The sequence below is a fragment of the Pleurodeles waltl genome, chromosome 5 (assembly GCF_031143425.1).
Source record: "Pleurodeles waltl isolate 20211129_DDA chromosome 5, aPleWal1.hap1.20221129, whole genome shotgun sequence".
Classification (NCBI taxonomy): Eukaryota; Metazoa; Chordata; class Amphibia; order Caudata; family Salamandridae; genus Pleurodeles; species Pleurodeles waltl.
This window is the reverse complement of record NC_090444.1, coordinates 1141801260-1141817196: the sequence shown is the minus strand read 5'-3', so window position 1 is coordinate 1141817196 and position 15937 is coordinate 1141801260. Positions and strand designations below refer to the sequence as shown.

The 15937-nt window shown below is 47.4% G+C and overlaps 1 protein-coding gene across 1 annotated transcript in view; it reads left to right on the top strand.

Annotated features, from left to right (window-relative positions):
• Window positions 1–15937, top strand: part of LOC138297098 (G-protein coupled receptor family C group 6 member A-like) — a 195521-nt gene that overhangs the window by 57591 nt on the left and 121993 nt on the right. The window contains exon 3 of the mRNA XM_069236599.1: window positions 15352–15655. Within this exon, the coding sequence (XP_069092700.1) occupies window positions 15352–15655 (304 nt within the window). The remainder of the gene's footprint in view (window positions 1–15351; window positions 15656–15937) is intronic.

Sequence of the window (15937 nt, the reverse complement as noted above, 5' to 3'; positions counted from 1 at the left end):
AGGGCCCAGCGGAGCGGTGCTTGACAGGAAGGGCCCAGCGGAGCGGTGCTTGACAGGAAGGGCCCAGCGGAGCGGTGTTTGAGACGGCGGGGCCCAGCGGAGCGGTGCTTGACAGGAAGGGCCCAGCGGAGCGTGCTTGACAGGAAGGGCCCAGCGGAGCGGTGTTTGAGACGGCGGGGCCCAGCGGAGCGGTGCTTGAGATGAAGGGCCCAGCGGAGCGGTGCTTGACAGGAAGGGCCCAGCGGAGTGGTGTTTGAGACGGCGGGGCCCAGCAGAGCGGTGCTTGACAGGAAGGGCCCAGCGGAGTGGTGCTTGACAGGAAGGGCCCAGCGGAGCGGTGCTTGACAGGAAGGGCCCAGCGGAGCGGTGTTTGAGACGGCGGGGCCCAGCGGAGCGGTGCTTGACAGGAAGGGCCCAGCGGAGCGGTGCTTGACAGGAAGGGCCCAGCGGAGCGGTGTTTGAGACGGCGGGGCCCAGCGGAGCGGTGCTTGACAGGAAGGGCCCAGCGGAGTGGTGCTTGAGATGAAGGGCCCAGCGGAGCGATGTTTGAGACGGCGGGGCCCAGCGGAGCGGTGCTTGACAGGAAGGGCCCAGCAGAGCGGTGTTTGAGACGGCGGGGCCCAGCGGAGCGGTGCTTGACAGGAAGGGCCCAGCGGAGCGGTGTTTGAGACGGCGGGGCCCAGCGGAGCGGTGCTTGACAGGAAGGGCCCAGCGGAGCGGTGCTTGAGATGAAGGGCCCACCGGAGCGATGTTTGAGACGGCGGGCCCAGCGGAGCGGTGCTTGACAGGAAGGGCCCAGCGGAGCGGTGCTTGAGATAAAGGGCCCAGCGGAGCGGTGCTTGACAGGAAGGGCCCAGAGGAGCACGGCTTGAGATGAAGGGCCCAGTGGTGCGGTTCTTGTCCCTGCGGGGCCCTGTTCAGCGGTGCTCCTCCCGGCGGGCCCGTTCAGCGGTTCTTGTCCTGGCGGGGCCCTGTTCAGCGGTGCTCCTCCCGGCGGGGCCCTGTTCAGCGGTGCTCCTCCCGGTGGGGCCCGTTCAGCGGTTCTTGTCCCGGCAGGGCCCTGTTCAGCAGTGCTCCTCCCGGCGGGGCCCGTTCAGCAGTTCTTGTCCCGGCGGGGCCCTGTTCAGCGGTGCTCCTCCCGGCAGGGCCCGTTCAGCGGTTCTTGTCCCGGCGGGGCCCTGTTCAGTGGTGCTCCTCCCGGCGGGGCCCTGTTCAGCGGTGCTCCTCCCGGCGGGGCCCGTTCAGCGGTTCTTGTCCCGGTGGGGCCCTGTTCAGCGGTGCTCCTCCCGGCGGGGCCCTGTTCAGCGGTGCTTGTCCTGTGTGTCTAGGGAGCCAGACCTGGCCAAGACTTCCCGCTCATTCACCATCCGAACTTGCCCTCCTGTGATGGAGTCCTGGGCCCGTGGGTGTCGTCCGTCACACCCGGAATGGGGCTGGTGGGGCCCTCCTGGGCAGCTCGCCTGCTGCCTGACTTCTCCGCCCTGCTGCCCTTGCCCTCCTTCGCTGGAGCTCTGTGGGCCTTGCCTCCCTTGGATGATGTGGCAGGTGACGGGGCAAGGCTACTGTCCTTGGTGGCAGCCGTCTCAGGCTTGTCGCGCCGGGCCTTTTTCTTTTTTGTCCTCTTCCCAGGGGGGGGGCTGGCTGTCCCCTTGCTGCTGGCCGATGTCCCTGCCCTAGGATCTGGTGGACTCCAATAGCCCTGCACTATGGTCACAGTAGATGCAGGGCTGGTGGTGGCTGAGGTGCTTTTTTTAGTCTTACCAGATGGAGGGGGTGGGTCAGTGATTGGAACGAGCTCAAGGTTGGAAAGGAAAAGGACTTTGGAAGGACAGGGACGGGTAGGTGTAGTGGGTTTGGGAGTGGAGGAAGAGGATGTGGTTGTAGGAGAGTCAAGTGTGCTGTCTTTGGGTGCAGGTGCTTGTGACGGAGGCTGTCGTGAGGTGGATAACTGTTGGGTGGGTGGCTGCCTGCGTTTGTGTGCTTTGGAAGAGGGGGTGACAGACACACTGGGAGAGGACACAGGGGACGTCTAAATGGCAGTGGGGGTGGTGACTGCACGTGTGCGGACTGTAATGGAGGGTGTGCTGATGATGGAAGTACTGGCTGATGGTGGTGTGCATGCAGGTGTGAGTGGAGACGTCACAGGGAGGGAGGAGGGAGATGAGGAGGTGGGGGACACAGAGGTGGTAGTGACTGTTGGCATGTCTGCATCTGGATGTTGCTTGGGTGAATGCTTGTGGGATCTGTGGTGCTCATGTCTGGATGAGCTGCCCTTGGGTGTAGAGGTGTGTGCAGGCTGGTCTGATGGTGTGGATGGGATAGGCAGAGGAACAGGAGACTGGGACTGGGTGGAGGGAGTCAGAAGAGGGAGGCTGGAGACAGGGACAATGGCTGCCGTCAGTGCTGAGGCCAGAGCGTTGAACGATCGCTGATGGGCAGCCTGACCCGAATGAATGCCCTCCAGGTATGCATTGCTCCGATGCACCTCCCTTTCTACACCCTGGATGGCATTCAAAAGGGTAGACTGCCCAACAATGAGTGTCCTGAGGAGGTCAATGACCTCCTCACTTAAGGCAGCAGGGGTAACTGGGGCAGGGCCTGAGGTGCCTGGGGCGAAGGAGATGCCCGCCTTCCTGGGCGAGCGGGGACGTAGCGAAGGCTGAGGGGCTGCTGGGAGGGCGGGGCTGGTGCGCTGGGTGGCGGCTGTACCTGTTGTGGCGGTGGGCACGGATGTTGCCGCCACCGCTAGGGAGCTCCCTTCCGAGGACGTGTCGGTGTCGCTGACGTCTCCACGGGTCCCCGTTGTGGAGCTCCACTCGCCCTCCGTCTCACTGGTGTACTCGGAGTCTGTTGTATGGCCCTCTGGGGCCATGTGAGATGCAGCTCCCTAGTGCGCCGATGCCACTTCTCCTCCGCCTGATGATGCTAATGCACACATGAACAGGAAGACAAAGAAAATGGGGGGGGGAGAAATGAAGACAGGTTGAGTGCATGCATTGGCAACACCATTGTCGGAGAGGACAAACACAGAAGCCCCCTGAACTAGGCCGCGCAATGGGGGTACACTACTCAGTTATTGTGACTAGGCCTACGGGTCTATGGACGACAGATGCACACATGGGTGAGGCCGGACCATGGATAGCTGTACTTGGCACCCTACAGAGGTGGGGGGCGGGGGCACAGGGCCGTGTCTAACGGAGGGGCCTAGCCTACAGAATGCGCCCTGGCCTAGAGATAGCCACAGCCCTCCTCCCCCACCCAGACACCTTCCTGCGCGCAAAGATAGCAGAATGTGCTGATACTCACCCCCTTGTGTCTGCTGTGATGTCCTCACGCGCCCATCCAAATAGGGGTAGGCCACCCCCAGGATCCGGGACATCAGGGGGGTCAATTGGCGGCTGGCACCCCTCCTATGTTGGGAGGCCATCCCCAGCAGAGACTCGGCGGTCTTTTTGGTCCCGCGGCGGATGTCCTCCCACCTCTTTCGGCAGTGGGTGCCCCGTCTATTGTGGACCCCCAGGGCCCGGACGTCCTTGGCGATGGCACGCCAAATGTCGATCTTCTGATGGGCGCTGACCTATGTGACATGTACAGGGTGGTAAAGGAAATCGCATCAGTTTTCTGCCTGGTCAATGTGAGTGCCCCCCCCTCCCCAACCTTGCCATGTGGCACATGCTCTCATCTTTCGTGCGTTGAACTCCTCATTCGCTCCCCTCCCCACCATCTTACATACACCCCACTCAACACAGGCATAGCCCATTCAACGTGCACCCTGTGTACTAACCTGTTGGTCTGGAGGACCGTAGAGTAGCTATGGCTATCCTTTGCCGTAGCTCCATCTTCCTGGCAATGGTGGTGTGCTGCACCTGTGCCCCGAAAAGCTGGGGCTCTACACGGACTATTTCCTCCACCATGACGCTGAGTTCGGCGTCACTGAACCTGGGGTGTCTTTGGGGTGCCATGGGGTGGTGTGGTTGAGGTGTGGGGTGGCGTTTGTGGTGATGAGTGTGGTGCGTGTGGTGGTGTGTGGTGTTTGGTGCGTGGATTCTGTGTGGGTGATGGTGTTGTGTGCCTCAGTGTTGTGGGATTCTCTATTCTGTGCTCTGTCTCTAGCCTTCGTCAATGATTTCGGGTCGTAGGGGCTTGTGGGTGATGTGGGTGTGTGTTTTATATTGTGTTGGGTGTGTGGGAGTGGTGTTAGTATGTGTATCAGGTGTGTGTATTTCGAACTGACCAATGTGAATGAGTTTTCTATGTGTGTGTGTATTTTGACCGCGGCGGTGTGTACCGCCAATGGAATATCGCCGCGTGGATTTGTGGGTCGGAATGGTATGGGCGTATTTCTGTTGGCGTGACGGTGGAGGTTTGGTCAGCGCCATTTTTTCGCTGACCTTTGGTGTGGCGGATTTTTGCGGATGTCGGGTTTTCGGCGGTTTGCCAGTTGCGGGTCAGAATGACCGTGGTGGTTTGCCGCGGCGGTGTTATGGCGGCCTTCTGGCCGGCGGTAAGCGCCTTTTACCGCCGAGGTCAGAATGACCCCCACAATGACAAAATGACACAACACAGATTTAGAAAAATAGGAAATATTTATCTAAACAAAACAAGACCAAAGTGATAAAAATCCGACATACACAAGTCAAGTTATGAGTTTTTAAAGATTAAACTCAAAAATAGCGCTTAGAAACACAAAATGCTTTGATGAGTGTTCACACGGCATTGTAACGGAGTTGTTCCCAAAAATCTGACACCAGCGGCGCGGGACACGGAGTCGCGTAGACCCCCAGGTACAGTACCTTGGTGAAGAAATGAAAACGAGCCAATGCGCGAAGTCATGGATCGCGGCATCTGTTCAAAACGTTGAATCCGCGTACTTTGTGCAGCGTCGGTCACTATGTGGTGCGGCGACTTCCACGGAGTCGCGGACTTTGGCGGGGCTGCAGCGGTGTCGGGCCTGCGAAAGTCGTCGCGTTCCAGCGAAGATCATGGAGTCGGGTGGAGGCGGCGTCACCGGATTAAGCATCGGCATCGGTCCAAAGTCATCCGAAGCCGATTTCCATGGATTTTCACCAGCTTTCCTTTCAAGGGCCCAGGGACTGGATAGGGCACCACTTGTCAGAGCAGGAGTCTCCCCAGAGACTCCAGGTGCTGGCAGAGAGAAGTCTTTGCTGTCCCTGAGACTTCAAACAACCGGAGGAAAGCTCTAAATCAAGCCCTTGGAGATTTCTTCACAAGATGGAAGGCACACAAAATCCAGTCTTTGCTCTCTTACTCTGGCAGAAGCAGCAACTGCAGGGTTGCTCCACAAAGCACAGGCAGGGCAGCTCTTCTTCCTCAGCTCTTCAGCTCTTATCCAGGCAGAGATTCCTCTTGTTTCCAGAAGTGTTCTAAAGTCTGCGTTTTAGGTGCCCTTCTTCTACCCAGTTTCTCCTTTGAAGTAGGCCTACTTCAAAGTAAAGTTTCTTTTGAATGTGAAATCCTGCCTTGCCCAGGCCAGGCCCCAGACCAGACACCTACCAGGGGGTCGGAGACTGCATTGTGTGAGGACAGGCACAGCCCTTTCAGGTGTAAGTGACCACTCCTCTCCTCCCTCATAGCACAGATGTCTCATCAGGAAATGCAGACTACACTCGAGCCCCCTTTGTGTCACTGTCTAGTGTGAGGTGCAACCAGCTCAACTATCAAACTGACCCAGAGAGGGAATCCACAAACAGGCAGAGTCACAGAAATGGTATAAGCAAGAAAATGCCCACTTTCTAAAAGTGGCATTTTCAAACACACAATCTTAAATCAACTTTAATAAAAGATGTATTTTTAAATTGTGAGCTCAGAGACCCCAAACTCCACATGTCCATCTGCTCCCAAAGGGAGTCCATACTTTAATCAGATTTAAAGGTAGCCCCCATGTTAACCTATGAGAGGGACAGGCCTTGCAACAGTGAAAAAGGAATTTAGCAATATTTCACTGTCAGGACATATAAAACACATTACTATATGTCCTACCTTAACCATACACTGCTCCCTTGGGCCTACCTAGGGCCTACCTTTGGGGTGTCTTACATGTAAGAAAAGGGAAGGTTTAGGCCTGGCAAGTGGGTATACTTGCCAAGTCGAATTGACAGTTAAAACTGCACACAAAGACACTGCAGTGGCAAGTCTGAGACATGATTACAGAGCTACTAAGGTGGGTAGCACAACCAGTGCTGCAGGCCCACTAGTAGTGTTTGATATAAAGGCCCTGGCACCTCTAGTGCACTTTACTAGGGACTTACTAGTAAATCAAATATGCCAATCATGGATAAAACCAATTACATACAATTTACACAGAGAGCATATGCACAATAGCACTGGTATCAGTGGTAAAGTGCTCAGAGTTCAAAAGCCAACAGCAGCAGGTCAGAAAAAATAGGAGGCAGAAGGCAAAAAGATTGGGGATGACCCTGCATAAGCAAAAAAGTCCAAAACCGAGCATATGAGAAAACACTTCCCTCACTAACCACCATTAGCATTAACATGTTGGGCTTCATGTAAAAGTTTTAGTAACACAAATTTAGGAAAACATCGGGTTATATCAAACATTATATGCAGCAGTTAATTAATCCTTTGCAGCTGGTACCTGGAAAACAAAAGACACATGTAACAAATCATAGACCATACAGTACCAATGCACAAATCATAGACCATAAATTACCAATGCACTATTGAGGTCAGCAACTACATCTACTTCATCAGAGGAACAACTTCAGCAATCAGCGTCAGGATCCAGGATAGAGGTAATGGTTTAGACTTTGGACTATATGATACACTAAACCATTTAAACATTAAGAACAATAATATTGCACATGAACTCCCAAAAGATCTGACAGAGTGACAGACCCACGAAGAACTGCTCAAGATTGAGCAGCTCAAAACTCTGAACCCCAACAAACTATCAAAGAACAGCCCCCCAGACAATGGTGACAGAACATTAAGTTAAACTTCTCAGTGAAAATGAATGGATGAGACATAAGGTGAGAAAATGATGTCCAATCAAAATATTAACAGATATCTAGAAATTATACACTAGTTTACACCAAGTTTTCTATTCGCTATTGCTCCATTGACGAAACCTAAACTAATACATTTAATATTCTTGACTTCCTTCTCTTCTGTCTCATCTGTGGATCCTTTGTTCCCACTTCACCATGAATAAGAACACGCAGGAAGAACCATTACCACTGTTTCCCTTACTTCTACCCTTGAGGAAAATACACGTTAGTAACGTTTCTCTAACAATGAGATATTCAAACATAGAGGGGGTCATTCCGACCCCGGCGGTCCTTGACCGCCGGGGTCGGCGGGAGCACCGCCAACAGGCTGGCGGTGCTCCTGAGGGCATTCTGACCGCGGCGGTATGGCCGCGGTCAGAACCGGAAAACTGGCGGTGTCCCGCCGGTTTTCCGCTGCCCTGAGGAATCCCCCATGGCGGCGCAGCTTGCTGCGCCGCCATGGGGGATTCCGACCCCCTCACCGCCATCCTGTTCCTGGCGGTTTCGACTGCCAGGAACAGGATGGCGGTGAGGGGTGTCGTGGGGCCCCTGGGGGCCCCTGCAGTGCCCATGCCAATGGCATGGGCACTGCAGGGGCCCCCGTAAGAGGGCCCCACTTTGAATTTCAGTGTCTGCTTAGCAGACACTGAAATTTGCGACGGGTGCTACTGCACCCGTCGCACACCTTCCACTCCGCCGGCTCCATTCGGAGCCGGCTTCCTCGTGGAAGGGTGTTTCCCACTGGGCTGGCGGGCGGCCTTTTGGCGGTCGCCCGCCATCCCAGTGGGAAACCCAGAATGACCCCCAGAGTGTCTGTTGAAACATTTCCATTAGCTGCATTACACAATGACCTTGTAACAACATCTGCGTCTATCCTGCAGATGTCACTATTGATGCATTTATTGGTTAAGAATCACACTCTTCTTTTGAGAAAAACTGAATAACGAAAATTAACTCCATTTAGCTTAAGTTAGCATTAGTCAACATAATATGGTGGCCATCACAAAAAGTCACCCATTTTGTTAATACAATTATTAATCAAAGTCAAATCACTTATTAGTCTGTCAAAAGGATTTCATAATAATTCTAGGTTTTTATCACTAAAATCTACACTCTCACAATAGCATGATGTACAATGTAGAGGTTTCTTGAAGACAGGCTTCTGAATGGGCAGCCAATAAAGGTCTTTAAGCCTAGGGCAGACAGAGGATCAGGGAGAGTTTCGATATCAGGTTTGAATGACTGACAGACTCTGAAGTAAGGCTTTAGAGATCCCCAAACACAGGGAATTACTGTAATCCAGGCCTGAGGTTACTAAGGCCTACACTTACATCTTCCAGGAAGAAACAGCGTTTTTTTTCTGTGAATTTCATCATGGAGAAGAAAATAGTGGTGACTTGAACTCCTGGGATGACGAGATCAGTTTGTTGAACTATAATTCTAATTTTTCTAGCTGTGAAGTGGAAGACAGAAGGGGGGCCTATAGTACACTGCCAGCAGGCTGAATACCTGATGGAAGAGCTTTTCCCCCAAAAACGTACTGCTGTATTGTCCTTGTTTAGTTTGAGGTATTTTTTCTATCCAGGTGGCAACATGGGGCATACTGGCACTGAATGTTATCTGCATGTGGGCAGTATTATCATTGATAGAAATGATACTCTGCATGTCATATTTGCATACAACATGATATTGAATCCAAAAGTGCAGGAGGGGCAATGTAGCAGTTGAAAAGGGTACAACTATGGGATGGATCTTGTGGTACCCCACAGCTGACCTCGTTTTAATAGAGCGGAAGGAAGTGATGGATGCATGTTTTAAAGTTTCCGGAACTGTAGTGGATGGCATGAGAGTTGGTAGAGATAGAGTAGAGATGGGCACATTTTATCAGGTGCCTGGGAGCAAACAGGAAAGGATACGAGAAGAATTCTGATTTGATAGAAGATACCAAAGAGCAGATCATTTCAAGGGATGGTGGAGAGAAGAATTGTCCAATGATGAAGTAGTACATAAGAACATAATTAATCCAATATAAGATTTTTCTTTGAACGCTGATTGCATAGTTTTAACTTTGTCTTGGTTTAAGGCAGAGAGTCTGTTACATAACTCCTAAGCTGGCTGGATGGTCTTGTTGCAAGCAATGAGTTTAAGAAAACTCTGAGCAATAAAAAAGATTACCCTGGATGAGATGCTTACAGACTCCATTTCACTTGCAAAGTACTTGGTACATACTGTGTGGATCAGGCCATTCTCTAATCACATTTTATACTTATATTTTGCTATTGGATTATAAAACTTTTGCCAAGATTGCTTAAAGGCCTTGAATTTGCACTTGGTGCCTCAAAGTTCCCCTGAGAAAATATGGTGCGGAGGGGCATTACGTTTGGTCCTATTCTATGTCTGTAGGTCAAGGGAATTGACAATGTATAAAATCCAGTCACTGCAATAATCCATTGCAGAGTTAATATGGGATGTCACAGTGAGCAAAGATTTGTTCAAATCTAGCCGGGAGAACTTGTGGGTGAAAGAAGCTGGGCCACACTGAGTGCAACAGATAGAGTACTAGGTAGTGGGAAAGAAAAAAGGCACAGCAAAATTATCAAAACCGATGAGAGGGAAGGGAAGTGAAAAGGTGAGAGTGGAACTCTGGGAAAACATAGAATCTAGGATGTGGACCACAAGGTGGGTGGCTGAGATAACTTTTTTAACTAAATCGATCACTACAAAAGATACTGAAGCAGCATAGTCTTTTTCAACTTAAAAAACTAGAAAGCAAAGAACTCTGGGGCTAGTTTAAGAGCCTCTGGTGCCTCCTTGCACCACATTAGCATCACTTTTTAGGGTCGAGCCTGCGTTGCATGCGCTCGCGCATGCGTTTTGCAGGGAGACTCTTTTGTATTTATAAAAGGGCTCGGAGCGCTGTCAACTTCACATCAGTGTTTTTTATTGGTTCAAGGGTTTCCCTAATAAAATCCACTTGCTTTCATTAGTCGAAGGCACGCATATGGCATGCCTTTTCCGGTGGCTAGCCCTCCTCCAGCTCAGCGACCAAGTACAAAAAACATGTGAGGTTCGCTGTTTTCCATCGGGCTCGTGGACTTTTTTTTCTCTAATTTACGAGCCCGATCTCGCTTGGCAGAAGTCGAGCGCTTTACCTACTTAATTTCACTTTTTCGGGTTACGTACATAAATGCACTTTTGCCCATAGGTGAAAAGTCGGGTTAGGAGTTTACAACGCGATCAGCTCTAACATGAGCAAACGTGAGACCCGATGCATTGTAAATGCTTGTTTTACACTATTGTGGCCCAACAAGGCCTAAATCAGTGCACCAAATTTACAAAGTAACCCATTGCGCTACATCATGCCTGCGCCAGGCATAATATATGCATTCCCCCATTAGGGGGGGTGAAAAAATGCCACACAGAAATCTAAGAGATTTCTTTGCATCATTTTTTTCAGCACTTTTAACACCTGCTCAGAGCAGGTGTCAAAAGGAGGCACACCATTGTTTACAATGGACCTCAATGGGCTTTGCAGGAATAACGTCAAACATTTTGACGCTAATCCTGCAAAGCTCTGAACTAGTGTACAAATTGTTGATGCTAGTTCCCCTAACTACCACTATGGTGTGCCATATCTTAGATAGGTGGAGTTAGTGGGGGTGCTAAGGGGTGCAAAAAAAGTGGTGCTGCACTGGGTGCAGCGTCACTTTTTTAAAATCAGGCCCCCTGTCTTTCAGGTTATTCACAAACCTCCATATTCCATGCTCATCTTAACACAAGCCCTGATCCAGTCTCTGAAAAGAGCCTAGCCACTCAAGAACCTGAGTCCCTTTTTGTCACACAGACGTTTCGCTACCAAATCAGAACATAAAAGATATAGAGGGCGAGGCTAACATAGACTTGAAAATTAACCAATTGCATGAGGACAGGTGGATATTGTGACCCAGCGAAGGGGTCTCACCGAAAGTGTAGGAACATCATGCACAAGAATAAAAGGTGTCACCTTTGACTAGAGAAGGAACAAACCCTTCATAAGATTATGCAGTGTCGTAGAACAGAAACTTCACCAATACAATTGCCACATATAAAGAAAAAGATGTACTTTTCAGTGAGTGTACTTCTATCTCATGATATATGTTGTCTGTGACAATGCATGATTTTGTATCCTTTAGGAACTAACATGTCAATGTCAGTGTATGGTGATACACAAATGCTGAAATTATGAGAAGAAATGATATTGCTGATTTCAAGATCATGAGCTTTGGCCAGCCTGATATTTAGTGCATGCACTTTAGACAGTGTCAGTGCTTAGACTGGCACATTTGGGATTAGAACATTTTTGGTAAGTGTATTGCATGGTAAGACTAGAAAAATGGGCTTGGTGCAGGCACATTTTGTGAGTAGGTTGGGTGCATTGAATAGCAGAGTGTTAACACAAGAGTGTCACGTATATGTTGTGGGTCAAGGGGAGTTCCAGTGAGTTAAATGACTTACATGACCAGGCCTTAAATGTGTTGGTACATACGAGGATCATGTGCATAAGCGATGGCAACTTGTCACGAAAAATAATGACAGTTTCGGAAGCATAGGCTGACCTCAGAGCCATGATAATTTGATGAACTGATATGAGTGACTATAGTTAAGAACTAAGGAGGGCAAAGTAGGAGCAGGGTGTTTTTCCAAATGGTTAGAGAATGAGAGTGTCATAGAAGTAGTTGTAGTAGAAGTGCATTTAAGGGAAAATCAGTAAGGATATATATTAGACAAGACAACATGAGAGTAAGAGATTACAAATTGGAGTATAAGAGGAGGAGCAGCAATTGAAAGAATAAAAGTAGAAGTAAAAGTAAGACTAGGGCGGATAGGAATTTGTAGGCATGAGTGAAGGAATAAGTGCACAAGTAAAGTGCACTATGAAAATGAGTATATAGGAGTAAGAATATGAGAACACAGAAGTAAGTGTATGAGTAAAATTATGAACAACTAAGAGGAGGTATGGGTTTGAGTAAGATATTAGTAGAAGTATGAGAAAGAGAAGGCATATCAACAATAGTGGTAGGAGAAGGCCTTGAAATGGCAGATGTACATGTAGGCATATTGGTAGGGGCAAGAGAAGAGTTTGGAGTGAGATAGGGATGTTAGTAGTAGAGACAGTAATATGAATAGAAATAGGAGTAGGATTAGGGAGTAGGAGAAAGGGTAAGAGTAAGGGTCAACGTTAGCTGGGAGTAAGTAAAAGGGGACGTCTCAATGGCATTGAACCAACATTTCACCATCCTTGCATAGCAATACAAGCACTATTTGGGTGGACTAACACACCTAAAGGCAAATAGTATGGTAGGTAATTACAAATACTCATGTAGACTAACCCAAAATGTGAATGATACTTTAATCATGCAACAGCTAAAGGAGTCTGAGCTTAAGCAACCAACGGTTGAATGTAACCTGAACAAAGCCTCTCTCTTGTATTTTCTATTGTTTAAAAGCTTTGTCTGACTGTTAAAGCTGTCTCTATGCCAAATGTAGGTGTAAGCAGAAGAAGGAGTGGGAGATAGTAGGAATAAGATAAGCAAACATACAAGTAAGAGAAAGGGGGCTATTTACAAACTGCAATTTGTAGTAGGTTAGTAGAACTATATTATTACTGTTAATGTATTACAAACTACTACTCACTGACCTATGTACAGAGGTCAACTTCTCCTTAACTTATCATTTTTATGGGGAGATCTACACCCTATTTATGGAGATAGCAAAAGTATGAATGTTATACTTTATGGGTTTTTTAAAACATTTTTAAAAACATATTTTTATTTAGTTCAGATAATTAACTATGGGCCATGTGTACGAACACTTTTTCCCATAGACACAGAATGGGTTACTACATCTGACCCTATGTATTTCAAAATGAAGATACTAATGTCTTAACATTGTTTTCATTCTGTTCTCCATTTTAAATAAATAATTAAAATTAATTTAGATTAATATTTAACGTAACGATATTTTGACATCTTAAAAGCTTAATAAACTATTAAATCTTTCACTTTACTTTTCCATGAGGAGATCATTGCCCTAGTGGCAGACACCTCAAAATATGTGTGAAAAGTTAGTTACTTTAAACTGTAGTGAGGACCTCTAGAACCCGAAATGGTCACCCATGTTTTAGCTTTGTTTTATAGTTCATATTTTATTTGTTTGAATAAGGCTGCTTTTAGCAATGATTGTTACATATTTTATCAGCTTGCTTTTATACTAGGAATATGAGGAACAAACTTCTTGTTTAGTTAGCCTCTGATATACCAGCCTCATGAGAGGACTGCCATCTACACCACAGGCTGACTTCTGAAACTGTCTCCAGGAATGGGGTGGGGGCTAATACCTTAGATCGAGCTGGACAGAAGGGCACACCCGCTATGCTCTCTGCCTAATGATAGCATTAGGTAGGAGCCTCTAGAATCTCTAGAAATCTAGACCCACGCAAACCATGGTCAGATTGTTTATCTTCTTTACCATGTTTGTAATGCTGATTACCTGGCTTTGTTTCATCTGCCTAATTATTGTGGCTCACTCTTTATATGCCAGATTGAGAATGTTTCGAAACATTAATTGAAAACTTACCTTGCATCATTTGTGTCTTGCCTTGGCATGCATGATTACAAACACGAAAGGGGTAAGATCTGTTTCCACGATTCCCTGAGAACTCAGAGTGTATTGATCAGGTTGCCATAATCACCTTGTACCCCAGTAGGTTTGGAGGCTTGGGTGAAGCACTGTGAGCTAGCCAGGAGTTAGACCAACAGTTACTAATGATGTGGATAGACGCAGTCTCTCACACTCTGGCATCCTAAAAATGCAATCCTATTATCTGAGTAGGAATCGCACAACAAACCTTGTAGATTAGACTCCACCCCCTAATTTAGGGAGTAAGCACTTATAAATTTATCATTTTTAGTAAATTTATATTAGTAGGGACTGATTCACAAACTGCAATTTGTAGTCATTTTGTAGTAATACAAGATGTACTATGAAATGTAAGTTTCAAGTGTAGTTATGTGAGTGGAGTTCTACATCCTGACTGCAGAGTCTGTGCACACATAAGTACATGTGGGAGGGACACAGAGAGATGGGCAGGAAAATGGGCAGAATTATCTCTAAAGGGGATGGGGTTAAGAAGCAGTAAGAGGAGTATAGGCAGGGTCAGGGACAGGGTTAGGGAAGAATGTCACCCAATCACACAAGGCTAACCAATTGCTTTACTCTTGGGGTAGGGCTATGAAACTTATACTCTTAAGAGAAAAAGTATACAAGAAAATGTATTGGTAATATTAGTAGTAGGTGTATGAGTAAACATCTTTCTAGGAATGGGAGCAGAGGTAGGAGTGGGACAAGTGAGTAAGACCCGGGGTAGTCATGTGAATATTAGTAGACATAGGAGTGAGTGTAGCAGTATTGGGGGATCAGTGGTAGGAGTCGGAGTAGAAGTAATACTATGAGGAATATTTTTCAAAGGGAGCAATGAAGTCAGATCAGAGTTTGGTTGAGGTTTGAAGTAGGTAAAGGGGTACACCTCCTTTATAGTGCATGAATGCTTCAACATTTGCACTTTGCGATGACAGCACTCCATACTTTGACTAATAAATGTATCAGCCTGTAGAAGGACAGTAAATAAAAAGGCTAGTTAAAAATACTACTGTGAGCTGATCCACAATTTTATTGACACTTTCAAAAATCAATGACTGACTAGACTGATTTAAAGAAAAGTATACCTGAAGAGTGCTAGCCCAAAGCTCTTCTCTTTGCATTTTTTTGTTTGGTGATCACATAGGCTTTGATAGACGTGTAAAACTGACTTCTCTGAGCCAAAACATGAGAGTGAAAACGAACTTGCTAACTTTCTTCTTATTTCCACAAGTAAAACATTTACATGTTGGAAATAGTTTGTGATAGCCCAAGACTCATTTGTTATAACCACATGTACCTTAAGTGCGTTGTAATACACACGTTGATCCATTAACCTACATTTTACACCCCTATTGTTGCTTGACTGGTTGGATTTGTTTTATTTTCTCTCTAAGGAAAAACTGTAAAGCATTTTGTTCCCTGACACCTACCAAAGTAGACTCACGTGCCCCAAAGACCATATGTTGGAGAATAGATGGCCGATAAAGCTATAGTGAGTTTATTGATTGGCAGTCCCTTTTATTTCAAGGTCTTTCTCTGAGCTTGCAATTTGAACCATTACCTTTTTAGAATTCGGACTCGCTTCATGAATGAAAACACTAAAAATCAAGTCTTTCTGTTACTTAACTGTATTTCTGTTTTGTTGCAGATTTGATATGCGATCTTTCATACGGTCTCTTGCTTTTATATACACAATTGAAACCATCAATAAATCCCCCCTATTGCCTAATATTACTTTGGGCTATGAAGTGTACGACACCTGTGGTGCTCCTGTCACAGGCCTCCAAGGGGCCATGCGGTTCATGTCCACGCGCAATTCATCTGAGGGAACGTTGAACGTGATGTGCAACTACACTGAATACATACCATCAGTCAAAGCCGTGGTGGGAGCTGGGTATTCAGATGTTTCCATTACAGTAGCCAAGACACTAAGTTTGCACTTGATACCACAGGTAAATTGATGTCAACGTCACAAAAAAACAAAAATTGTGTAACAGTTGCAATGTACAAAGATTCCGAAGTTATGATGAAAAGATTGGATAACTCAAAAAAAGTCAAATTCTGACCGCACTAAAATCATTTAAATGATTATGTCACCGAAGGCCGTGCATTTATTGATGTTTTTCTGACTTACTTTGGGGAGCGGATTGGCAGATTGGCGCTTAAAAGCCTCGTGGAAAACTATTACTCTTATAAAGAAAAATCAGTGCAGAGAGGATTGGAATTTCATTTAT